Raw genomic sequence first — 26764 nt, forward strand, 5'->3', positions numbered from 1 at the left:
CTGCCTCAGGGTCTTACTGCCCGCCCTCTCTGTTTCGTTACTGTGTTTGCTCAAACGGAACAAAGAGCAGGGGAAGCCCCTCCCCTCCAGGCAAGTAGAGGGGAAAGCAGAGCGTCCGTCCTTCTATCCTCTCCCTGCTCCAGAGGAACAATGTTTGTGAAGGGAAGAGAGATTACAGGTTCGGCTTAAAATTCTGATTTGACTTCCTGCTTTTTGTTTTTGGAGACACACAGCATTCAAATATGCTTTCTTCCATTTAAAGAGGGAGAGAGAGAGAGAGAGAGAGAGAGAGCACACGCTGGCTGGCTTGTGTGGGTGGGTGGGGGGAAACTTTTGCCTTCCTTTCCTCACGTTATAGCCCTCTCCTGCATTCTTAGCCTTCTGTGTTTTTCCTTCCCTCCCCACTTAAAATGTGGTTACAAAGCATGGATCCACATGGATCCTCAGGATCTTTGCATTGGGTCACCCCAAATTCACCATCAGAGCACATAGCATGTCCATGGCTACAGCCTGTCCCCCCCCCAAAAAAAAATCACGCACCCACTGTTGCCTGGGGCTGCAATGGTGCAAAAACGTGGTTACAAAGCATGGATCCACATGGATCCTCAGGATCTTTGCATTGGGTCAGCCAAAATTCACCATCAGAGCACATAGCATGTCCATGGCTACAGCCTGTCCCCCCCCAAAAAAAAATCACGCACCCACTGTTGCCTGGGGCTGCAATGGTGCAAAAACATGGTTACAAAGCATGGATCCACATGGATCCTCAGGATCTTTGCATTGGGTCAGCCAAAATTCCCCATCAGAGCACATAGCATGTCCATGACTACAGCCTGTCCCCCCCAAAAAAAATCACGCACCCACTGTTGCCTGGGGCTGCAATGGTGCAAAAACGTGGTTAAAAAGTATGGGTCCACATGGATCCTCAGGATCTTTGCATTGGGTCAGCCAAAATTCACCATCAGAGCACATAGCATGTCCATGGCTACAGCCTGCCCCCCCCAAAAAAATCACGCACCCACTGTTGCCTGGGGCTGCAATGGTGCAAAAACGTGGTTACAAAGCATGGATCCACAGGGATTCTCAGGATTTTTGCATTGGGTCACCCCAAATTCACCATCAGATCACATGTCTGTGGCCACAGCATGAAGCACAAAAATGATACGTCCACTGTTTCATTCAGAATATTTTTTCCCTTGTTTTCCTCCTCTAAAAACGATGTGCGTGTTATGGTCAGGTGCGTGTTATAGAGCGAAAAATACGGTAATTGCTATCTAGAACTATCAATTTTCCCCAAACTGAAGTACAGTGGTACTTCAGGTTAAGTACTTAATTCGTTCCGGAGGTCCATACTTAACCTGAAACTGTTCTTAACCTGAAGCACCACTTTAGCTAATGGGGCCTCCTGCTGCTGCCGCGCCGCCGGAGCATGATTTCTGTTCTCATCCTGAAGCAAAGTTCTTAACCTGAAGCACTACTTCTGGGTTAGCGGAGTCTGTAACCTGAAGCGTATGTAACCTGAAGTGTATGTAACCCGAGGTACCACTGTATCTCTTGCTGCACATCACATCATATATTTAGTTCAACGGAACTTGACAGTGCAACCCTGTGCTTCTCTACACAGAAGTAAATCCCACTGAATAAAATGGGTCTTGCTCACAAGGACATAAGCCTGCTACCTGAGTTAATACTGAAGAACAATGTGGGGAAGAGGAGAAAAGTAGTACAGTGGCACCTTGGGTTACAAACACCTCTACAGACTCTGCTAGCCTGGAAGTAGTACCTCAGGTTAAGAACTTTGCCCCAGGATGAGAACAGAAGTTGTGCCACCGTGGCAGCGGGAGGCCCCATTAGCTAAAGTGGTACCTCAGGTTAAGAACGGTTTCAGGTTAAGAACGGACCTCCGGAACAATTTAAGTTTGTAACCAGAGGTACCACTGTAAACCAAAGCTCAGGAACTTCTAAACAAGATACAAAACTGGGACCATGGGCATAGCCAGGATTTGTGTTGGAGGGGGGCAGGACCCCCCCCCCACCCGCCATCCTCTTCTGTCTAGCAGATTCGGAATGAATTGTTTCAACAAGCTGTTTTAAATTACTTTCTTTTGACCAAGTGCTCAGAAAAACCTGTCAAACTTTCTACAATTTCTTTTAGTTAAGTATTTTCATTTCCTTGATTGGGGGGGGGGACTGCCATGGGCATAGCCAGGATTTATTTTTAGAGCGGGGAAAGCCTGGGGGGGGGGGGAGGCAGTTAGTTAAGTAGTTTTATTTACTTACTTGATTTTGGCTAGGCTATAGCAACCGCCCCCCTGCTCCCCCTATGCGTGGGGCTACATTAGTTTGGATGAAAACCTAACCAAGGAGCAGTAGTAGCAAAAAAAAAAGAGTCCTGTGGCACCTTGACTAGGAGATGCACAGAATATGCCCTACTAAGTTCCAGGGGGGCAGCCCACTCCGTCCTCAGCTAAGAAAGCAGTCCTGAGGCATCTTTTTAAGGCCAAACCCATTCGCTAGAAAGCTCCTATAATAACAAACAACAACAACACATCTGTCAGTGAGTCTCTCCGTCTCCTTCGTTTCCCTTCGGCGTTTGAGGAGAACCATGGACGGAAGGCGAGGGTGGCAGCAGCGGGCAGGTGGGCGCTTCAGAGGCCGAAAGGAGGGCCGAGCCCCTTTCCCGCCCCGCTGCCCTGACAGACTCCGACGTCACTTACCAGGTAGGCCGGGCCCCGCTCCCTCTTTCGGCGCCTGGTAGCCCCGGAGACCAAACGAGCGTCAGTAACCACGGCTCGGAATGGCCGGGCTCCGACATCCGGAGGAGGAGCCACCAAGACGGAGGAGGAGGCCCAGGCTCTTTTCCCGCGCGCGAAAGAGAGAAAGCGAGCGAGCGCCTACGCGGGAAGGAAGGAAGGCGGGAGAAACGCTCCAAGTACTGAGAGGCCGCGCCGTGCGACGTTGAGGGGAAATCGCCTGAGGTAAACGGCGCGCGGGGCTGTAAATACAGGCAGATGGAGTTCTTCGAGCCGGTTGGCAACGGTGCGCTCTCCTCTCCTCAGCTCAGCAGCATAGCCCTCGAGGCTCTCGTAGGACACGCTCTTCTTTTGAAACTGCATCTATCTGTGGGGGGTGGGGAGCGTCTTCTTCAGAAACTCCCTGAGAGCCCACCCCTCTTCCCCCACTTTCCGTACTTCTGGCTTGCGATTTCTTTCCCCCCTTTTTTTCCCGCGCTCCGAACGCGGCGGCGGGTCTCGGTACGCGAGTAGCGTAGCGGGCGTAGTCTCCGTAGGAATCTCTGCGCGGGCTCCAGAACTACTGTATTGCGAAGTCGCTTGACTTAGTGATGTTCCGGCGGGTACGTTCTCTTTTTGTAGCTTCTCTTTCCTGCGGACTTGTCTCTCCAGGTAAGAAGGTTGCGTGCCCGAGCAGGTGGCTTAGCCACTATCGTGGCAAAATCTCAGCCTTTTTTTCCTAGGCGTTGTTTATCCAGAAGCAAAATGCCGCTGAATACAGTGGGGATGGCTGTAGTAAATGTGCATTGGCTGGTAGTTCCATAGTTTCTCAAACTTGGGGCACAGATATTTAACTTTGCTCGCTCTGCAGAGAACGGTGAAATCCTAGAAAGGTTATTGGTTTAGCATAGCATGACTAATTCAAATAACTCAAGTAGAATACTCAAATAAAAGTGTGTGAATCTTGAAGTCTCAAGCCTACCTTTCTGCACGCCCCCCTTTTCTGAAAATATTTATGACAAACAATTCCCAAATATCCCCTGCTAAGAAACATTCCATTTACATATACAGTGGTACCTCTGGTTACATATGCTTCAGGTTACAGGCTCCACTAACCCAGAAATAGTACCTCAGGTTAATAACTTTGCTTCAGGATGAGAACAGAAATCGTGCAGCGGCAGCGCAGCCGCAGCAGGAGGCCCCATTAGCTAAAGTGATGCTTCAGGTTAAGAACGGACCTCTGGAACGAATTAAGTTCTTAACCCGAGGTACCACTGTACATTGTAAGTGATACAGTTAGGCATTAAGCTGTGTGTGTCCTGGAAGACCTTCTCTTTGATATTTTAATGTAGGTTGTAAACTCCTTTGAGATTTTTTCCCTTAAAAATATAAAGTGATATAGAAATGAATAGTAATAATAAGCAGATTTGTATAGTAATTTGGAGTTGATGATTTAAGTGCATCTACTCTGCATCTTAACAAATTGTGCCAGAATATATGTTGTACATCTTTTTTCTTTTCTTTTTTTTAACAGATGGAAAGTGACATCCAAAAACGGAGGATCCAGCTAACTGGATTTAAGAAGCAAGAAAAGAAGACCCTAATCAAATTGCTTCAGACACTAAAATGTGTTTTTTTTAACACTATGGTAAATTACGATAATTTATAAGCCTAAATATTTTGTGGATTTTTATCACCTAGAATACAGTGGACGCTCAGGTTGTGAACGTGATCCGTGCGGGAGGCACGTTTGCAACCCACAGTGCGCACGCACAGGTTGTGATTCGGCATTATTGCGCAAAGCGCGATTTAGTGTTTCTGCACATGCACGAGTGCCGAAACCTGGACGTAACCCGTTCTGGTACTTCTGGGTTCGGCGTGGTGTGCAACCTGAAAATGCACAACCTGAAGCGTCTGTAACCAGAGGTATGACTGTACTTTACAATATATGGTATTCATAGTGGTAAAACTGAGTGCATGCTACACTCTGGTAAAAGAGCAAATTCTACTTCTTACCTTATTATTTTTGAAAATGTGTATGCAATTTTTAGTTTATGGTTGTGTGTTCTTTTTGTTGTTAGGAATACAGAGATTGCACTCACCTTATAGCAAAGAGGCCTTGCAAGAGTGAAAAGTTCTTAGCAGCATGTGCAGCAGGTATGTATAGTGTGCTGTTCCTTTGCAGACGGTTTGGAAACTTCAGCCGGTGCAGAATTTGGCAGCCAAGTTGCTCAATAGGGCAAGATAATTTGAGCATATTACACTGATCCTGGCCTGACTGCACGGGTTGCCAATTAGTTTCCGAGCCCGATTCAAAGTACTGGTTTTTACCTATGAAGTCTCAAATGGCTCAGGACTGCAATACCGTAAGGACTGTCACTTCCCATATGCGCTGACCCTGTGATCATAATCTGAAGCCCTTCTTTGTGTGCCTCATCCATTAAAGGTCTGGAGGATGGCAACACGAGAATGGGCCTTTTCTGTGGTGGCTCCCTGTTTGTGGAATGCTCTCCCCAGGGAGGCTTGCGCTTGCCTGGCACCTTCATTACATATCTTTAGGTGGCAAGTAAATGCACTTCTCTATAACCAGGTCTTTGACTGATTAACATTCTTTGGCCTTTTAAGTGTGTTTATTATGCTACATTAGTGTTGGCCATTGTTGTCTTTAATAACATTTTAAAATAATAGTGTGTTAAAATGGTTAGGGTATTTTTAATGGTTTTAAATTACATTTAATTGGTAACATCTTGATATATAGTCTATAGAGTGCTTTTGGAAGAATATTTTCTTGTAAAGTGTATATAAGTTTGTTAAATAATAATACCTGTACTCAGATTAAACATTTTAAAATTGTAACCATTAACTACTGAAGATGCACTGAGTATAAACAATCAATTTATCAAATTAGTTACCTTAAAAACTTTAATGCATAAGATTTTTAAAAGGCCATTCTAATCTGTTACATGTTTTCTTGGCATCCACATACATACTCTTGGGGTATGATTGTTGGGGGCTGTTGTTGCTGTTGGTTTTTTGTATCTGTGTTATAGATCTTGTTGCGATTTATGTAGATTTTTTTCAGTTTGGTTGTGTATTTTTATGTTTTATTTATGGTTTATGACTACTTTTGTTATGTTGTACAGATACTTAGCATTTTTTATGTTGTAAGCTGCCTTGATCATGGTTTGAACTGTGGATCGGTGGCATACAAATAAAATTATGCATATGTGTGTACATAACTAGAGTTGGTTGTGTTTTATATCTTCTGTGACCTTAAAAATCCTGCAGATACTAATTCTTAGTGAGCACTTTAGGTACTGTACCTATTTAACAAGGTTTTCATTTCATTTCTTCCATATCACCATAAATTTCCCAACAATAACTTCTCTTTAGCTTTCATAGTTGTGGCAATTCTCATTGATCGTTTAACACATTTTTTGCTAATGGCAAAGATTTTGGCGAATTTGAAAATACCTTGTAATTGTTGGCATCCATCTGTCTTGAGAGATAATGGAGTATCTGCTGTAACTAGAAACTTGCGTTATCAGCACTGAAGTGACCTTTCCGGGGTGCGAGCCTTGGCAGTGTGTATGGAGGTCCTGGGCTGTCCAAGAGCAGCCCCACTCAACCTCACTGATGTCCAAAGGAAAGCAGAGCAATACATTTGGCACCAGCTTAGCTGCAGGAATTATCGGAAGGAGGCATAAAAGACTCCATCTAACCATCTTAGGAACTCTACTCTGGATTTGTGTAGGGTTTACTCCTTAGCCTTTTTTCCTCCCACATATGTCCCGCAAGGCAGGGGGTAGACCATGCAGGGAATTGCATTCCCAAACATCTAAGAGGACATCAGGCTGGGTTAGGCTATTCTAATTTGGGATGCATTTGGTGCTGTGGTCTAAACCACTGAGCCTTTTGGGCTTGCTGATCGGAAGGTCTGCAGTTTGAATCCGCACAACGGGTGAGCTCCTGTTGTTCTGCCCCAGCTTCTGCCAACCTAACAGTTTGAAAGCATACCAGTGCAAGTAGATAAATAGGTGGCGGGAAGGTACACAGCGTTTCCGTGCGCTCTGGCTTCCGTCACAGTGTTCCATTGCGCCAGAAGCGGTTTAGTCATGCTGGCCACATGACCCGGAAAGCTTTCTGTGGACAAATGCCGGCTCCCTCGGCCTGAAAAGTCCATTTGCCTTTTACTGGACTTAACCGTCCAGGGGTCCTTTACCTTCTCCTTTTTTTTTTTTTTTTTTTTTTTTTTTGCTATTCTAGATCCCAACGAGATTTTAACTAAAACATCCAACGTGATAAAATGGAAGGTATCAATAAGTTTAAAATCATGATTTTTCACAAAAAATAGCAACTCGTGCTTTCAGAGACCTGTGGATACACAAACACCTCCCTTCAGCCTCTTCTTCATGTGGGTTTGAACCCAGAGCTCTTATTTGAACTGTGGCATCTCAAGCTCCATGAAATGACTGCACCTTTTTCCTTGCTGGCCCTAATGCCTGAATTCGCCCTTCAGCATGTCTCCATTCAACCATGTCTCTTATTTCCCTTAAGCCTTTCCTCAATGCTAACCTTTTCTGGAAAGCTTATGGATAAGCACCTAATCCCTATGGTAAATAAACCAAAGTACCCCTGCCTCTATTTCCCCCTTTCTTCCCCTGCTTTACTGTGTCTATTTTAGACTGTAAACTCCTTGAGGTAGGGACCTATTATAACAGTTCTTTATAAAGTGCCATGCACACTGGACTATAAAGGTCAATTATAATTTATACATTTTTCTTGTATCAGCATCAGTAATACAGAAAACGCTTCTGTCCTAGAATGTTAACTCCCTACAAACTTGTTACAAATGCACACTAGCTACTCAAAGGAAACTTGTGACTGAATTTTTTTCGTACAAAATCTGAGTGTTTCAGGTAGCATGCCTTTGTGATGGGGAACCTTTTCACCAAGAAATATGAATACAGGGTAATGGTTCCTAAACAAAGAGGCTGAGAGTACCTTTCCCCTCCCCCTCCCTTTCCATCAGATGACTGCTGGCATGCAAAGCTAGCACCTATAGAAGTACCATCTGGTAAAACGTTGCCTTGCAATGGCACAATCTGCTCGCCTCGGCTGTAAAATTGATTAGGATCACAGTTTTAGCTGCTTCACTATGAAATATGCTGTAGTTCGTTTTTATGTAAAGCGTATGGTGCTGCTGTTACTGATTTGAACCCTGAAAGAATGGGAAAATAAGGTTTGGGCAAAGGAGGAAAGGGGACAATACCATCAAAATCACATTTAAGCTAGCATGTTGAGTACATGATCTGCTAATAGAAGAGAAATCAATTTTGGAGGTGGAAGCTGCTGGTATAAAATAATTCTCTCTAAAATTTAATGTTTGACTGAGGTTATAGCGGCCTCCAGAATTAGGGTGGGCATGGCTATAGTTAAACTTTACAGAGTATGTTAGCTGGTGGATGTGTGATATTTATGGTTCACATTTTGAAGATGAAAAGTTTCAGAAGTATGAGTGTCTTATCAGCTATATTTTTCTTTTAGAGCACATGCTGACAGAATATAGAATAATATATCTGAAATATGCTAATGCAGAATAAAAGAGGGGGTTTCTTAAAGAAAGAATCCACATGTAGGAATGGGCAGGCATTTATTCTCTTGCTTGCAGTCCTTTGCAAAAAATCTGTTGATTTTTCAAAGCATTTCCCCACCCCCACCCCAAAAAGAATGCTTAGTGTTTTGAAAGCGCGATTAAAGCTGCAATACTATACATATACACTTGGAAGTAAATATATTATATTTTTGAGAATATATTATGCATAGAAACTAGTGTATAAGCATGAAATGTTAATTAGTACAAAATTTCACAAAATGAATGAACACATTTTTTAAAAAAGCTAAAGAATTCTTACCCAAAAAATTAGGATCACTGTTTTTAATGAAAATGTGCCAAAACATTTTAACGTTATAGAAAAGGTCAGCTACTGTAGTAAGAAATTACATTAAGATCCCCTTTTTTCCGCCCTAACAGAGATTGTTACTAATTTTTATATTTGATCTTCATTTGATTGCCATTTGTCTGCAGAAAAAAAATTCTTTTGTGGATGACAGTTCATTTGCTTTCCAGGAAAGTGGATACTAACCAAGGACTACATAATTAATAGTGCCGAAAGTGGCAGATGGCTTGATGAAACAACTTACGAATGGGGATATAAAATTGAAAAAGTCTCCCATTATTCACCTCAAATGCAATCTGCACCTAAAAGATGGCGCGAAGAGCTGATACGCTCTGGTGCTGCAGGGGCCTTTCACAGATGGAAAGTTGTCCTCCTTGTTATGAATGGTGATAAACTAGAGGATTCTTTGAGAAGGTAGGATAAGACTTCTTTAAACTGAAGAAATTAATATGTTAATTCACTTTGATTTAGATGAAAATAGTTTTGTGGGTGTTTTCCTCCCTCTCACTTACTCTGGTCCACAGCAATTCTTCTACAGGATCACTTCAACTATAATGTTTTAGTTATATAGAGATAATATTGGTGTAGGAGAAACTGTTTGCTATGAATTGTGAAGTGCATTTTGGATGTTTGGGGGTTTTTTCAGCTGCACAGCAAATTAAATAACAATACCACAACCGATTGCATAGAAGAATCTGCACAAGGGTTACTTCCATGTGGACAAAAGGTCCTTTTCTTCAGTCTACAACTTTGTCTTGCAAAGATCTTGAATATGTTTTTAGTAATTGGAACAAATATAATACTGAATTCCAAAACCAAACCAGTGTGATTCATTGGAAAGTATTGGACTTGGTCCACAGAGACTTGGGTTCAAATCTCTATTAGAAGCTCAGTTGGAGACCTAGGACAAATGATCTCGGGATTGTAAGGATAAGGTGAGGTAATTGCATGTATGCTGTCCTGTGCACCTTCAATATATCGTACATTCTTCAGAATTTATTTTTAATTTACTGTTTTCACTGCTAAACTCAGCGGTTATTTTACTACTTTTCTTTTGCTTCTCTGTCTTTTTGCCCATAGCTCTCCCCATCATGGTTGATTGTGGGGGCTTAACAGGAGGAGATGGTACTTGTATTACAGTGTTACAAATCCACCTGTACTGTTGTACCTGAAGTGTCCTTTTCTTGATGAAATTAAAATTAGTTTCCTTTCCCAGTAAACTGTACAATTCAAATCACTCATTGTCATACAGACTTAGGCCCTTGCAAGCCTCAAGTATTTGATAAAAGGCATAAAAAAAAACTCCAGCAGAATTGGCAGCCCCTTTCCCACATGTATTTGTGTTTTGCTGATTTTCCAACATAAACTCTTTGGGGGAGTCCATGTGGTGCTTTCACACCCTCATTTAGCTACAGTGAAGGAGAGGAAGCAGCAGCCTCATTGTGCTGCCCAACAAACTATAGGTAGAAAAAGGAAGTACTGTAGTAGGATGCACTATTGCAATTTGCATCATATGGTTGCAGAATGGGGCCAGGTGTTCATACTGACTGGAGTGAAGATGGCCTAGGTTACACACAGGAGCCAATAATCTGGCATTAGAGATTTGGGGCTTATCCAAACAGGTGCCCTCACAGGTCCATGCTTCAAAGTTCTGTGCCCAAGCAAGAAAAAGCAGTTCAGGTTTTCCATGGATTGACGTTGGCTCTGATTCAACTTTAAAGAGCAGGTTTTCGCAGCGGCAAAAAAAGGAGAACATTAAAGCGTTGACCGTGCCCGTAAAGTGTAGATAAATCCTAACTGAATTATTTTTTGTGTGAAAGGATCTTATGTCCACTGTGCTTCCTAGGCCATATTTGCATTTCCTTTTGTGAGTATGTTAGGTTTGGTGTTTCTATCAAGTTGCTCCCATCTGAAGAACCATGAACTTACTTGGAGAGAAGAAAAAAATGGGAAATGAATATTGTCTATTATGGTCATTCCCATTTCTGCCCGTTTTTCACATGGGACTTTTTCACACAGTTGGCTCTTTGCATGTAAATCTGGTAGTAATTTCTGTTGATCAGTTTAAAAACTGTTGTTTAAAAACAACAACCACCAAATCAAGCATTTTGACTATATGAAATCTGTTCAGTTTTAAACTAATGCATTGACAAAGCAAATATGCATGTTTCGGATAGGAATTTTTAAAACTGCATTTTTAGGTATGTGTTCCCTCACCCCCACCACAGAATTAAAGAGTAGATTTATGCTTCCTTTTTTGTATGTTGTGTAGGTTTTAAAATAAGAGTTACATTTTATATTTCCATCAAGTTTATATTGTTTCATTCCTACAGAGTTCTAGAAGCAGGAAAAGCCACAGTCTATGCAGCATTAAGTGCACCAAAGGACATTACTCATGTGTTAACTAATAACCCAGCACTAGATCAAGAAAGAGAGAAGCATCTCATTGGTGTGCCATACTGTCCAGTTGGCTATTTAGAAATTTATCTCTTAGAGGCAAGTACACTTAATATAATGAGAATCATAATCGAAATACATTATTTTAAATGTAACTGTTGATTTGTGGCAAATTTAAGAGACCAATTTAAGCCAAATTATCATTGGATTAATATTTCAACTCTGATTTTTATTTTGAAGCATTTAAATTCTCATGAATACTTCAGAGTGAAAATTATCAGACTGCTATTGTATCATCTTCCTTAGATTGCATACAAGACAGTGAAGTATAGCAGCATTAAGGAAATATTGGACCGTGATTTGCTTTTGTGTGTTTGAGGCTAGCAAATCCTGGCAAGGTTGGTGTTGGAGACCTTGTGACAATGTTTGCCAGGACTTCAGACCATATCTCTGGATCAGTACACTATGTATGTTGATCACCTAACTGAATGCCCACATCTAACAGGGTTGCAAGCATGTTTTTTTCAGCACTGGATTTGGAGTTGCTCTTGGTAGTCGAACATGATTGGTGCATTTAGTCTATGTGTGCAATCCCATTGACATTAAGTTTTGAGCAGAATGCACCTTCCTATCCAACTCAGGATCCAGATGGGAATGGAAATCATTCACTTCCTTGGGCCTCTTCTTGTGGTTGTTAACAGCATATTACTGAAAGCCTTGTGTGTGCCTTCCTGAAGATTGGGGGCCATATATTGAATGCTTGAACAAGCTCTCTTTCTAATTATATTTTCACATATTCTCAGCTGTTTCAATAATAGAGCTCTCCTCTCTAAGCCAGGGGAGGCTAACTAATAGCCCTTCAGATGTTGTTGGACTCCAGTTCTCATCATCCTCCACCAATAGGACCAATGGCCAGGAATGATGGTAGTTCCAGTTCAGGAACATTTGGAGGGCCAAAGTTTAGCCACCTCTAGGAAAAGTCCAAATTGCTTGAGTTGGATCCAGACTACCTGCAGGAGGAACCCCTGAAAATGAGCCCCTAAAAGCTGCTTCAGAAAAATCAGGAGATTCCCTGGAATAGGATGACAAGAGGGCACTGGGCACTTTCTTCCAGCGGGGAGGCTTCTTCTGGATCTCAATTCCTATAGCAAATGGAAGAAGTCATTCCATTCACCAAAAGACCAGGCTGGATCCAACCCATAGTGTTTTAACTGTAATTGTCTGTGTTGCTATATGGCCTCTCTATATTTGAATAGACAATAATATGCTGCATTTATCACCCAGAAGGAAATTAAAAGCGATGCTGAAAAATACCAGGAGAACCATCTTAAACCCGAACAGTCAAGACAGGTGATGACTGGCAGGCATCTTGCTGAAATGAAAAATGAACTTATAAAGCATATATATTCTGAACAGGTAAAAACTAGTCTTATGTACATTTATTACTTTTATAGCATAAGTCAACTGAAGAAAAAAGTCTCCACAGAAATAAATGTGGAAGAAAGCTGATTGCACTGTGTTAAAAAAAATAGTGTATAGAGGTTGGGATCCACTTCTTAAAGTCTCATCGAGCAGAGCAGGTCCAATGATGAAATGGCTGTTACAAATGCAAATAGTGAAAAACAGAGAATGCATGAGGTCTTGTGAAGGAATCATGAAAGGAATTATTACAAAAGGAATGATGCCATGTGATAAATCAATGAAAAGGATTTAAAAGTTTTAGAATTATACAAAAATGATATAGGCCCAATCTGCCAATACTGCTTTAATGAAAAACTGTTATTAAGTTGGTGGAGAGAACACGCACTGGAAAAATTCTTCACCTTTCAAATGGGACTTCTTTCTATCAAAAAATCAATCATTGTGAGAGTTGGAGCTATCTCTGGGTTTAACTACTTTAATATTTAAACAGTGTATTAAACCCCCTTTACTCTCTTAAAGAGATGAATATTATGCACAACTAGGTTAACTGATGCCTACTTTGGTAGGGGTGCAAACAGAGTGAAAATGTGGTGGATTATTTTTAAAATCAATATTTTGGATTAATTATTGGTAGTTACTCCCTGTGCGATGGGACTTTCCTTGTCCCCTACTTCCATCCTCCTTCCAAAGCTGCTCATGAACAGTAGGGATCCCTTTGGGAAGGCATGGGATGTGGCGTAGGGGACTGCAGCTAGAGGAAGAAAATTGTGGAAGCACCCCCTACACAAGCGGATGTGTCATTACTTGTGATAGGCTCAGTTGGATCCTAGCTAATGAGTGGCATCCAGCAGTTACAAGAGCAGAAGTCTACTTAAACAACTACTCTTTCCTTTCTGCCTACATCCCAAATATCATTGACTGCATACTGCTCAACTGTCCCGAATTGAATGGGACATGATGGAATTACAGAAGCCATCCTGGCTTCTCATTGGATCCCAGAATGTCCTGTTTTTTGGTCTGGTCAGCTGGATCCCATGAGAGCTCAGGACCCAAAAAATGAGCACCCCAATTTTGATCAGTAGGATGTTGGAGGGTATAGGGCTATATTGGTGGGGGGGGGTGACTGCAATAGGGGGAAATTGTTCAAATTGAATGGAGGAAACTTTTTCAGTATATGCATCCAATTGCATACAGTCTAAATACCTGGGTTTGGCTCTGTGCTGTGGGACACAGGCAGCTGTTTGTGTATATGTCTGCCAACATCTGGTAAATTTTACTTGATTACTTTTTTGTGTTTTACCCGTAACTCTCTACCCATAGCTTGGTAATGATTTTGGAAAGGGCATTGTCTGAATAGTGAATCTCATAAGAACTGCAAAATGCTGCTGATACCGAGGACCCTCCCAACTTATTCCGTGTATCCAATGGCATTTCTTTACCCCATGTGCTTACTCAGCAGCAGTTCCCTATAAGGCCTGCCACTACCTCTTACGATATTCACAAAATGCCTCAGTAACTATCCCCTATGAACCTATGACTGTAAACCTCAGTCATCACTCCGGAACTTGGTGAAACTAGCTTCCAAGTAAACAGCTTTAGGATCAACCAATTTCCTTTGTATTGTTACCATGCACTATGACTGACAAATTTCGAGTAAGCGTACATTCTTATTTTAAATCAATAATTTGCTTTTAATTTACAGGCTATGCTAAGAAAATATACTCAAATAGACCAAATGACTGAGTGCAGAAATGTGGTAAGATATGGATACTGGGCTGTGAGGGGAGAGAGAGAGAGAAAGAAAAAGATGATGCTGGAATAGTTTTAGTTTCTTGCCAGTGATTGGGTTTCAACAAATGTTGCCTTTACCTTTAAATATTATGCTAAGTAAGGAGAGAGGAAAGCTTACGAATGGTGGTGACTTCATAGTGTGTCTATCACAGCTCAACATACACATATATAGCACATTCATGCATGTTTTCTTTATTCTACTTCAAATGCTGCAGCTTTCAAGGGCAATAGAAAAAAACACCTAAAAAGCACTGGCATGCATGCAGAACAAACAGTCTTTCTATTGCAGCTATTGATACTCCCACATATGTATGAGTATTCAAACCTGAAGGAGGTTATGGCTATGGACTCTCCGCCCCTTTTCCCCATGTCTTGCTTACAAATATTGACTGGGTGCACGCCAGGTTCCCATCTGGGAAATCTGTTCTTTTTAGAATTGCAACCCCTTGTGTTCAAATGACAAGCTTTGCTGCCAATGTAGAATGCGACTTCATCCTTAATTAAACGTATCTGTGTGTGCTGGATAGTGTCTGCAATCCAGAGAATTAGCTGAGCTCACACTAAAAGATCCTACGCCCACAGAAATTGCCACATACAAATGTTTTACATAGCAACCCTTTGGATCATTTCAGAGTCCTCAGCATGGGGCAATTAGGTAGGCTTAAATATCTGCACAGCATATCTATCTTTTATAGCTTTTGAAATTCACAAAGGGATATCCCAGTGCTTAATGTATAATTTATGGTAATTCAGCACTTGCTGCTCTTCTTGCTTACGATGGGAGTTATGCAATTTATAAATCTGGAACGCAGCTAGTTGTGATTTGGGATAGCTCTGTGAGCTAGAGTAATGATGTGAGGTATATGCCAGATTTATAATTTTGTTTTATGAAAGCCCCCAGTGAGTCATGCACTGATCCTCCCAACAACTTATTCCTTGGAGATTGCAATCCTGAAACCCACCTGTACATCACCCTTTAAGAAAATTAAGTTTAATAATAGATGTTCTGCAATACAACATAATTAAACGAATAACTAAAAAAAAAAGTACTTTCATTTTTATTTCTTACTGTCCTGTGTTAAACAGCAAATATGGTGGATGCGAGGATGGAAAGTATTTAGAGGAATACTTGGGATAGACCTGGGGTATGACATTGGTAAAGGATTGTTGCTATTCCCAGTGGGTTAATCCAGTAGGCCAGGGGTGGAAAACCTCCAGCTCACAGGCCTAATAGGCCTGGCAGGGGTCCCAGTTTGGCCCATCAGACCATTTCCCCCAAAGCATGCTCATGATATGTGATGCCAGGTGTGGGGCAGGTAGATATGCGGGAACCTTAAAAGTGCCCTCCTTGATTATGCTTTGGGGGAACTTAGTAGTGCAGTTGACCCCTGCCCAAAACAGAGCATGTCAAACTCTAGTGGGCTTATCAGTGCCTATCAATGGTAATAAGCAATAACCTCAAGCCCACTGGATTGGCTGTGCATCTGATTCCTGTTAAAAGCAAGCTTGGCGTTACCATCTCTCAGCTTGTCCCACTACAAGGGAAAAAAATTGTCACCAGGCATGTTGGGTGATTGACAGGGGGCACGGCCCCATCAACTGTCAAAGTGGCTTAGTGGGGTTGGGGGATGCAAGCAGGCAGTCTGTTTTTGCATTTTATTTTTTGTTACAAAATTTGCTGTTCTTTTACATTTATTTTTTTTAAAGTAAAGACTTTGTGTTAGGGTTTCAACTTGGATTTATCAATTTTTAAAGAATTGATTGACCAAAGAAGAGTCCCAATTAATCAAGCAACAGACTGTTTAAAAGCAATCATTTTTAATACATCTATACTTATAAAAACTATGGATAACTATTTTCTCTTTCTCTACCACACTGGAGGAAATGTGACTTCTAAAACTATACCTAGTTTGGCACTTTTGTGCATTCTCTAAAAATAAAGGCTTTCTTTGTGCTTTAGAATTGCCTCAATTCATATGCAAATACAGTTTAATCGATTAACCAACAAACTTAGGAGTTTCTTTAAACGGCCTTAACTTATGTTTATGTGTATCTGATCAGTGCTTAATCTTTTAATTCTTAGTCTTTCATTCCCTAGGTAAAAAATACTCGCTGTTCTGGAGGAACCAACAATATACTTGAACTAGTAGATGACCACTTATTTCCTATAGCAATCTCAGAATTTTTATCTGGAAAAGATCTGATTCCTCCTGCTAAACTTGTTCACTCTCTATTAAAGCACATACTTCAGGTGAGAATGGCAGCTTATGAGAACTGACACATTGCAGTGGCTAAGAAGGAGTGGCCGGGTCACTGGTTTCTCTTGTCTTACCTTAGCCAACTGTGCCTTCAGCACCTCATCTTCAAAATTAGCTTAATACAGTACTGACTCCCGTGGGCTCCCAAGGCTTGCAGAGAACTTCCTGAATCCTGGAGAGCGAGAGTGGCCAGTGCGCACCGACCCCTCTTGCTCTCCAGGCTTCAGCGAAAGCCTGCATTCACCCCATAGGACACACACACATTTCCCCTTCATTTTTGGAGGGGGAAAAGTGTGTCCTATAGGGGGAAAAATACGGTAACTTAATTCGTTCTGGAGGTCTGTTCTTAACCCGAAACCGTTCTTAACCTGAAGTGCGCTTTTGCTAATGGGGCCTCCCGCTGCTGCCACACGGCCGACGTGTGATTTCTGTTCTCATCCTGGGGCAAAGTTAGTACAAACCCAAAGTGTTTGTAACCCAAGGTGTTTGTAACCCAAGGTACCACTGAACTCTGTCACTTCTGACAGACATATATCTATGTAAAGGTAAAGGACCCCTGGACAGTTAACTCCAGTCAAAGGCGACTATGGGGTTGCAGCGCTCATCTCACTTCAGGCCAAGGGAGATGGCGTTTGTCCACAGACAGCATTTTGGGCCATGTGGCCAGCATGACTAAACCGCCTTTGGCGCAGCGGAACACCGTGATGGAAACCAGAGCACATGGAAATGCCATTTACCTTCCCGCCGCAGTGGTACCTGTTTATCTACTTGCACTGGCATGCTTTCAAACTGCTAGGTTGGCAGGAGCAGGGACAGAGCAACGGGAGCTCACCCTGTTGCGGGGATTCGGACTGCAAGCCTTCTGATTGGCAAGCCCAAGAGGCTCAGTGGTTTAGACCACAGCACCTCCCGTGTCCCATATATATCCATGTGGGAAGAACTAATCAGCATTTGTTAGGTAGCCCTCAAGCCACCCACCTCTGGGTGTCAAGCTCAAGTGAAACAGCAGCCCTTCTTCCTAGTTATGCATGCAAGTCTGGAGCATTTCTGATTGCCCTATGTGAAATGTATGTAGCTCACTGGTAAAGTACATGCTTTACATGCAGAGCATCCCTGGTTCAATCCCTGGCATCTCCAGGTAGAACTGGCAGACACACCTAGAGCTGCTGCCAGTCAGTGGCAACAGTATTGACTTAGATGGACCCAATGGTATAAGGCAGCTTTTGTATTTAAGGACCTTCACTACGGTGTATTCCTAGGTTTCTAGGCTGCCAGTCTTCGACGTAGAAAAGAGCTAGCACTTCATTCCCACTTCATTCATACTGTGTAAGTGTAAATTGTGGGACATAGGTGGCACTTTGGGTTAAACCACAGAGCCTAGGACTTGCTGATCAGAAGGTTGGCGGTTTGAATCCCCGCGACGGGGTGAGCTCCCGTTGCTCAGTCCCTGCTCCTGCCCACCTAGCAGTTCAAAAGCACGTCAAAGCTCAAGTAGATAAATAGGTACCGCTCTGGTGGGAAGGTAAATGGCGTTTCCTTGCGCTGCTCTGGTTCGCCAGAAGCGGCTTAGTCATGCTGGCCCCATGACCCGGAAGCTGTACACCGGCTCCCTCGGACAATAAAGTGAGATGAGCGCTGCAACCCCAGAGTCGGTCACGACTGGACCTAATGGTCAGGGGTCCTTAACTGTAAATTATTCTTAATGGTTTGGGATTAATGGTAAAAGATTACCTGAGAAATCTACATACACCACTTTGAGTTTCATGATAGAAAAAAGTGGGTTATAATGCTGCTTAAATGGCAGATCCAATAAAGAAAGATGGCTTAGTGATATAGATAGATAGATAGATAGATAGATAGATAGATAGATAGATAGATATAGTGTGGAAACATTGTTGAAGGGTGGTACGTATTTTAAAACACCATTGATTTGTCTCGAACTAGTTAATTTCAGTGGCAGGGCCAACAGGTGTAAGATTGGAACAGAGTGATAGAATGAGATGTGTTCATGTTTGATTACAGGGAAATTCAGACCCTGCACTTCCTGTTCAGTTCTTTCATATCATGTATTCTCTTCTTCAACACGATCCTCCTTGGAAATCACCTTCTATGTTAACATACTACCTGGAAGTTCTTCAATGTCCCGTTTGCATGAGGGGAACATGGCCTCTGTTAGAGATGCTTGTGAGGTAAGACCACTCTGGAATAATTACATTGGCCTGATTTGCACAAACTACAGTATGGTTAACAAACCATAGTTAAAGCTGATGCATCTAGTAAATTATCATTTAAACCTTGATCTCCATTAAAGGAGACACAAGAGCTGCTGTTCACTTGCAGCTCTATAGCTTGTGCATGGTAAATATTCCATAACCATAGTTATGGAGGGAATCCAAGTTTGCTCATAATACTAAACCTATGGTTAATGTTAACTAAGATTTATAAACGACATGCTTTTTAATGAGGCACTGAAATTACAATAGACTATGAAAAAAGTAACTCCTCATGGAATACGTACAATGTTATTTCTTAACCATGTATACTCACCCCAATATTAGGGAAAAGTGAAGGAAGGTGGCTTGGGTTGTTGTTTTTTACAATCAGGTTAGAGTGTTGGACTATGACCTGAGACACCAAGGTTCAAATCCCCACTCTGTCATGAAGCTCACTGGGCAACCTTGGGCAAGTTATCGTCTCTTAGTCTAACCTACCTCAGAGGGTTGTTGTGAGGATGAAATGGGGAAGAGGCAAACCGTATACAATACCTTCAGCTCCTTGGAAGATAAAGGTGATATATAGATGTAATAAATAAGTAATCTTACTTTAAGGGGGGTAGGAAAGTTTAGGTGCAATCCAGATAATAAAACTGTCTGGATATTGACAATTTTACTTGCTATTAATTTCAGTGGGGTTTAAGCATGCCTCATTAGAGCACTTCCACAAAGTTCCACAGATTTAAGTTGGAGTGCTGTGTCAGAATTGTTCAGCAGATTATCAGTGTGTATGTCAAGTCAATGAGGTTTTATCCTGCATTTTTCAACCTTGAAAAATTGGGTTGAAAAATGCATCACATGATTTTTATTTTCCCTATTTTTTTGTATGTATTCACAAACCACTCTGTCAGGTGTAGTACTTCTCAAGCCCATGGGACTACAGTGTAGCATAAGTATAATCAGTTGCTCAGAAAGCTCTTGAAATATTCAAGTAAAAAATATTTCATATTTGTAAGATTTTAATTTGACTTTTGACTAAAGTGGCTTATGCTTTCTGAGCCTTTTAGTTCAGTAAAAATATGAACTAAAGGAAGATTGAGGTTTTTAAAATTACGCATGGTGCAGAGAAAGTGAACAGAGATAAGTTTTCTTCCTTTCATAGTACTAGAAGTCAGCGTCATGCAATGAGGTTGATTGGCAGTGGATTCAGGAGAGATAAAAGAAAGTACTTTACACAAGGCATAATTAATTTTGGTTTATGGAATGCAGTGCCACACAGTGTGTTGACTGCTAGATTAGATGGCTTTAAAAGTGACGTAGTCAGATTAAAGATGAGTAAGTATATAAACTGTTATAAATCGTGAATTGCTGTATCATCCCCCATGCCCTGCTTGTGAGCATCACAGAGGCATCTGCCTAGCTACAGTAATGGTGGAAAACTTGATGGAAATGTAATTCTGGATGTGGAACATCAAGATTAAGATAAAGCAATTGATGGATGGGATTTAGGTATCTCTATCTCCAAAGGAAGGTCTTTCTCCCATTCACAGAGGGGAGTTTGATCCAGTGGAGACTCCTCTGCTAACTGGTTATTCCCATGTGCAGAAGCCAGAGTAAGTGGTTTTTGGCAACATCTCTGTACACTTCTGGAGGATCTCCCAACCCTCCCAAGAATTTTTTCAGGTGCTGCAGGGTGAATGAAGACTTGCAGGAAATTGCTCTTGCCCATAGGAGTTTCCAGATACTGTAGTGGATTTATTCCTGAGGCAAGACTGGATCCAAGTCAGTAAATGCAGTGAAGAACTTTCAAGTTTACTGTTTTTCTTTAGGTTCAGGAATTTCTTGAGTTCATTGTAAAGTCCTCAGAACTTGAATGTTTGCATTTAAAACAGCTAACGATTAAAGTGATATATTACAAGCAAAGCATATACATACATATATATGGTCTGTACATATGAAGACTGTTGTAAAAAGCTGGAAGCCAGACAATTAGCTCTTTGGAGAGAATAGGGGAGCACAGAGTGCAGAATCCTGCCCTTGGTTTTCTCAATCAATAGGATTTCATCATTCCTGTCTGCAAGCTCCATATGCATAGCCCAAGCAGTGGAATCAGGCTCAAAGCACACTTTCTGTTTACAATTCCTTATTTGACTGGGGATTTGTGTATTTATTTGATTGGTTTTTTAAAAATTTAATATCCTGCCCTTTATCTGAAGAGTGCAGGTTGGGTTACAATAACAAATGCATAGAAAATAAAATAGCAACACTTTTAAAGTAAAAACAATCTGTCAATCCCTGTAGGCAGTCTGTAAACATCCTTCTAGATACTTTATGGAAACACAGTTCTTCTGCTGGCACCCAGCGCTGAAAAAAGGTTAGCACTATGTGGAGCTCACAGGCACCTTAGTGGAGCTGGTGAACTTTGGGCTGTGGGGACAGAAAGGAAGATCAGAAAATATTCTGATTTATCTGACTCTTAACTATTGCTTTTGCTTTCCCCACCAGGTCTTGCCTTTACTGCAGTAATATTTGTCATTCAGTCCCTGTTACAGAAACCACAGATGAGGCAAGAATGTTTCACAAAACACTGTTAATGTTTCTTATGAATGTGTTCCAAGATGAAGTAATAGCATTAACAAGAAGGTGTGTTTCAATGAATGTTTTTACCTTTTTAATTTCTAACCCATTTTTGTATCTTACCAACAAGTTGTGCCCAAAGTACATTGTACTACCCACTTGATTACTTTTCCTGTACTTTTATGTCAGTTTTTAAGAAAGCTATTCTGATTCTAGGTAAATGGCCAGATATGTTTCTAAACTTTTTTCAAAAATTACTTTTACACATTAGTTCTTTAATTTACACACACACACACACACACACACACACACACACACACACACGTGCTTAAGTGTGTAAGTGTTTAACATTGCAGTTCTGTGATTTTTCTTAGTCTAGGCTTAGATTAAAAGCCTTTTTTCATAATGTGCACATAATACTTAGATTTTACTGGAGACAATTCTGGAAATTACACTGTAACAGCAAAAAGCCTGAGACTTGTAACCTCTTCCTTTATGTGGTGGTATGGTTCTTTGTTCTTAAAGTGCAAAAATTCAAATTTTTAAAATTAACATTACTATGGGCTGTATCCAAGATTAGCCATACTCAGAGTAAACCTGTTGAAATTATGGGCACAACTAACTTCAGGCTATGAATTTCAGTGGGTCTTCTCTGAGCAAAACCTAGGTAGATACAACTCTATCCACTGTCCCCCCCCCCCAAGTTTGGGGGGGTTCAATATACTTCATCATGCCCGAATATCACTCTGGATTGTAGCTAGAGACATCATTTCTATCAATGTTTGAATTCTGTTGTAATTTAAAACATCCTAAATTGCAGATTTTAACAGAAGATATACTGTGTGTTATGTAATCATTGTAACAAAACAGAAAAACAGATTTAGGAATTATTTTTCTTTTACAGTTTGTGTGAAGAAGATTCACAGCAAGCACAAGTGATGCCACAAACTGTTCTTCTGGAAACATTCTGGTTAGGAAGTGAATCGGTGCTTTTCACAAAACGTATAAATATTCTAGTAGACTGGGTCATAAATTCCTATAGAGAGAAGTACAAGACAGATGATGTGAGTGATTTATCAACTATGAAGAGTAAAGAAAGCCCAATAATGTCTTTTTGTGTTTTGCTGCTTTCTCCCAGGACTCTTAATAATGTTCCATGACTGTATATGTTCCCTACTCCCTAGAACAAGACTTTTGCGTTGTTCCCCAGATGGCCTTAATCATTGTTAAAGGTTATTGTCTATTGATTTCAGTGGGTCTTCTCTGAGCATGACTTAGCTGAATATCTCCTTTATGTTGGCACTGCCACTTAACTGATTAGTAATAGATAGGTAGCCGTGTTGGTCTGCCATAGTCAAAATAAAAAAATTCCTTCCAGTAGCACCTTAAAGACCAACTAAGTTAGTTCTTGGTATGAGCTTTCGTGTGCATATCTGAAGTATCTGAAGAAGAAGTGTGGTATCTGAAGAAGTGTGCATGCACACGAAAGCTCATACCAAGAACTAACTTAGTTGGTCTTTAAGGTGCTACTGGAAGGAATTTTTTTATTCTGATTAGTAATGTCATCTTAAGTATGTTTTGAAACCATGGGTTCACATTTGTTTAAAATCCTAGTGAAAATGGATCTTTGGAATTGTGAATTTCTTCTGATGAATGCAAATAAATTCTCTCACAACTGATGTATCTGAAAAGCTGATACCTGAAAATCTTGGTTAACAGCTTATATCATAAGAGGTTTCTGTAATCTCCAATATGTTGTCAAAGTAATGGACTCTTTACCCTTTGTGTCGGTAAAGATAGATCTAAAAGGGTTCCCCCTGGTTTCAAGTAAAATATGCAAAATGGAGAGCTTGGTTCCTGGAAAACAGTTGCCTAAGACAAGGTTCAAAATGTCCCAGAGCCATGATTAAGTGAGGCATACACTATGCTATTTATTTCAACATAGCAAGACTTTGTAATCTTTAATTAGAAATAGCTTGATGGGAGCTTATTTAACTCTGAGCTCCTGTAGCATCAGAGTCAGTGCCCTTCTGACAATTTCTATACAGGGGAATCCCTGCTGTTGCATGCGTCAGCGCCTTCCAGTCTGTTCTGCCCCACCCCCTTTCATAATAATAATAATAATAATAATAATAATAATAATTATTATTTGTACCCCGCCCATCTGGCTGGGTTTCCCCAACCACTCTGGGCGGCTTCCAACAAAGATGAGATACACACTAAAATGTCACATATTAAAAACTTCCCTGAACAGGGCTGCCTTCAGATGTCTTCTGAATGTCAGGTAGATGTTTATCGCTTTGACATCTGATGGGAGGGCGTTCCACAGGGCGGGCGCCACTACCGAGAAGGCCCTCTGCCTTGTTCCCTGTATCTTGGCCTCTCGCAGTGAGGGAACCGCCAGAAGGCCCTCGGCGCTGGACCTCAGCGTCCGGGCAGAACGATGGGGGAGCACCAAAAACAGCATGCGTGTTAGTAGTCGTGTGAGGAGTTGCCTGTACTCATGAGTCAAACCACTGAAGAGAACCATCTAGTTTTAAATGCAAGAATTAATTATTTGAATCAGTTTCTTATGGGTTTTTTTTTAATCAAAAGGTGGGTTTTGTGGATTGCAAAGTTAAATTATGACAACTGCTGGAAGCATGGTGATTGTCATTTGTTTTAATACTTATATGGAAGACCTGGTTAACTGGAAAGGTATTCTAGAAGCTACCATATAGTCAACTATACTAGAGCCTCACAAACAAAACGCAGAATGTAAATTCTCCCTATGTATCAGCCTGTAGTTTTATTTTGGATTAGAATGGCGAAACAATATATTAATTGGAATAAACATAAGCAGGGTTAATTAATTTGGCCTTCATTTTAGTTCCCCCAGGGGAGTAGTCTGTCCTCGAAATATTTTAGCAGAGGGAATTTGAATTCAAGAGTAAGTTGCTTGGTCCAATCCTGGTGTTGAAGTTAGCAGCACATGATAGCAGGGCCTCAGCATGTTTAATAGAGCAATTATCTGTTCCATCCAAGCATCAATCCAAGCACCTGCAAATTGTGCTTCTTGAATGTTAGTGGATAAAGACTGGTGATCAATAAGATTAAATATTTAGCTCCCAATCACATGAACAAACAAGTCATAATTGTCTGGCAAGATTGTGGTATAATTAAGGAAACTGTAGTAAGACCTGGTAAATTTCTTGGATGCTCATAGGGTAGACCACTTGTGTGAGCAGTTTAAAATGGATGAAACAGACTTTATAATTTCTACGTTAAGAAAAAATATAGTAATAAGAGAGATTTTAAAGGTGATCTTCTCTTCTAGATCATCAAGCATGAAGTAGCTGACCTGTTGAATAGAATTTTGGGAGTTGTGGTCGAATACTGGATTCTTTCAGGGTTCTTAATAGACAAAAATATGTTACATCCTGTAGCTGCTGATCTTGCATCTTATATTGCCATTTCATGTAATGGTAAGATTGTAATATGTTTTGTCATACACATGCATAGTGAAGAAACTCTTCAGTTCTCTGTATCTGAACCAGAAGACTGTAGTTGGAATATTTGGCTGCTTATTTCATCACTTATTCCAACTCGATGTGTGAAGCCTTCCTCATCTGTGACACCTGAATTTATCCTTGTCTCGTCTTCATTATCTCTCTCTCTCTCTCTCTCTCTCTCTCTCTCTCTCTTGGTGTTCTTCCCGTATCAGAATACTTTAGCTGGCATTTTTAACTACCAGCTTACTTCCCTTGCCTCTTTTTTTTATTATAGGCCACTGGTTCTGGTTCTGCACTGTAATCTTACAGCACTACTTATGCATAGAAAGTGTAATTTTTATTCATGTTTGCTAGATAATAAATAATAAGAATGTTGATGGTAATAATAATGATTAGGATGTTTCCATAAATAAATCAAGCACCTCATGTTTGTAAATCATAAGCAATTGGTGGAAGAGGACGTGAGAGTGCCCAGAGCTATACAGGCAATCTTCCATATATTCCATTGTCATTTTGCAAATGGGGACACAAAATTGTGCATTCACTATCTGCATTGCCAAGAGTATTAGTGTAGGGAGTTACTGTAAACAACTAATTATATATTTCACCTAAACAGGTTATATAATTCATGTTAGAGCCTGATTGCTAAAGTGTAAAGTTTGGGTATCCACAAGCATGCTGGCAGTATAAAATCTCTGTCCTAGTACAGATTTTAAAATTTCTTGTAATGTAACTTTCATGAACAAAAATCTCTCCGTTAAAAAAACCCCAAATCCATGCAAGCATGGATTTTACATACTGTTTTAAAATGGCATTTACCTTATATTTTAAGTACTTCAGCTTTGCAAACTGTTCCTCTTAGCTACTGCATAATGTGTTTTCATCAATTTGATATCTGGAGTACTATGTCCAGTTCTCTGCTGCCACAGGTGGGAAGACTAGGTTCCCTGGGTTCAATTTACAGGAGCGTAGATTTCAATTGAACATTAGGATAAGCTTGACACTAAGAATAGTCTGACAGAAGAACCAAAAGAAGTAGCTCTCCCTCTCTAGAAGCTGGGCAGTTATCTGTTGGGAGTGCTGCATCTTTCTGTTTCTAGAATTGCGCAAGCAATTCTACAGCTGGTTTAGTAATTCTAACAATTTAGGAATAGCAATTAAAGGACAGAAATGCAGCAATAATAGTCTCTGTACTCCCTAACACTTTCTTACTGTCTCCCTTTTCTTCAGATTTTTCACCGCAGGAATTAAAAACGTTCATTTCTTCCATAACATCTCTATGGCTTGAAATGTTTGTTGCAGAGGCAGTTTTTAAAAACTTGCCATTCCAAACCAATGCTGTTGTTTCTACTGAATTGCTGTCTCTCCAAAAAATGGTAAGTGTCATTTGTTCTAAGTAATATATTTCTTAATGCAAAAACATTCTGGCCTAGATCAAATGCAATGATCTTGGTCCAATAAACCATTCATTTTTGCACCAGGAATTAACTATGTGCCTGCATGCTTCATCCCCCTCTCTGACCTTCTTTCCTCATCCCTCCCTCTCATACACATTAACTCAATGCTTACTGGTTTGTTAAACCAATTTTCTTGTGGCAACTGAACTGGGAAACTGATGTTTGAGCTATTCCAACCATGATGTCAGGTATCAAACCATGATAGCAACTAGACAGCTGGTATTGTTCTGGGATTGGGGGAGGGTTCTAAAGGACTCTTTAGAAACCACTTCGCAAGTTTTCCTTCTGGCTCCTCTGTTTCTCAATGTCAGGATACCCCTAACTGTCTTGCTTCAACCTCTCTTCCTGTCCCCCTAATTGTATACATATCTATATTTCATCTGTTGCTGTTGTGAATTTTTGCTTCATTCCAATCAACAGAAATTGGGTACTAGTGTTGCAGGACTTAATGGTAAACATTACAAAC

At 40.9% G+C, this 26764-nt stretch overlaps 1 protein-coding gene across 6 annotated transcripts in view; it reads left to right on the top strand.

Moving 5' to 3' along the window:
- Positions 1-2722: 2722 nt before the first annotated feature.
- Positions 2723-26764, top strand: part of SLF1 (SMC5-SMC6 complex localization factor 1) — a 33424-nt gene continuing 9382 nt past the window's right edge. The window contains exons 1-14 of one of the 6 annotated variants that reach the window (XM_082191358.1): positions 3339-3412; positions 3462-3541; positions 4267-4380; positions 4814-4889; positions 8863-9106; positions 11026-11188; positions 12374-12505; positions 14214-14267; positions 16401-16553; positions 18583-18749; positions 21279-21416; positions 22255-22414; positions 24667-24814; positions 26072-26217. In XM_082191358.1, coding sequence (XP_082047484.1) covers positions 4267-4380; positions 4814-4889; positions 8863-9106; positions 11026-11188; positions 12374-12505; positions 14214-14267; positions 16401-16553; positions 18583-18749; positions 21279-21416; positions 22255-22414; positions 24667-24814; positions 26072-26217 — 1695 coding nt within the window. In that variant the 5' untranslated portion in view covers positions 3339-3412; positions 3462-3541. Of the gene's footprint in view, positions 3040-3307; positions 3413-3461; positions 3542-4266; positions 4381-4813; positions 4890-8862; positions 9107-11025; positions 11189-12373; positions 12506-14213; positions 14268-16400; positions 16554-18582; positions 18750-21278; positions 21417-22254; positions 22415-24666; positions 24815-26071; positions 26218-26764 lie in introns of those variants that run through there. The other 5 variants (XM_082191359.1, XM_082191356.1, XM_082191360.1 and 2 more) reach the window with 5 other exon arrangements.

This window comes from Podarcis vaucheri, assembly GCF_965113315.1.
Source record: "Podarcis vaucheri genome assembly, chromosome: 11".
Lineage (NCBI taxonomy): Eukaryota > Metazoa > Chordata > Lepidosauria > Squamata > Lacertidae > Podarcis > Podarcis vaucheri.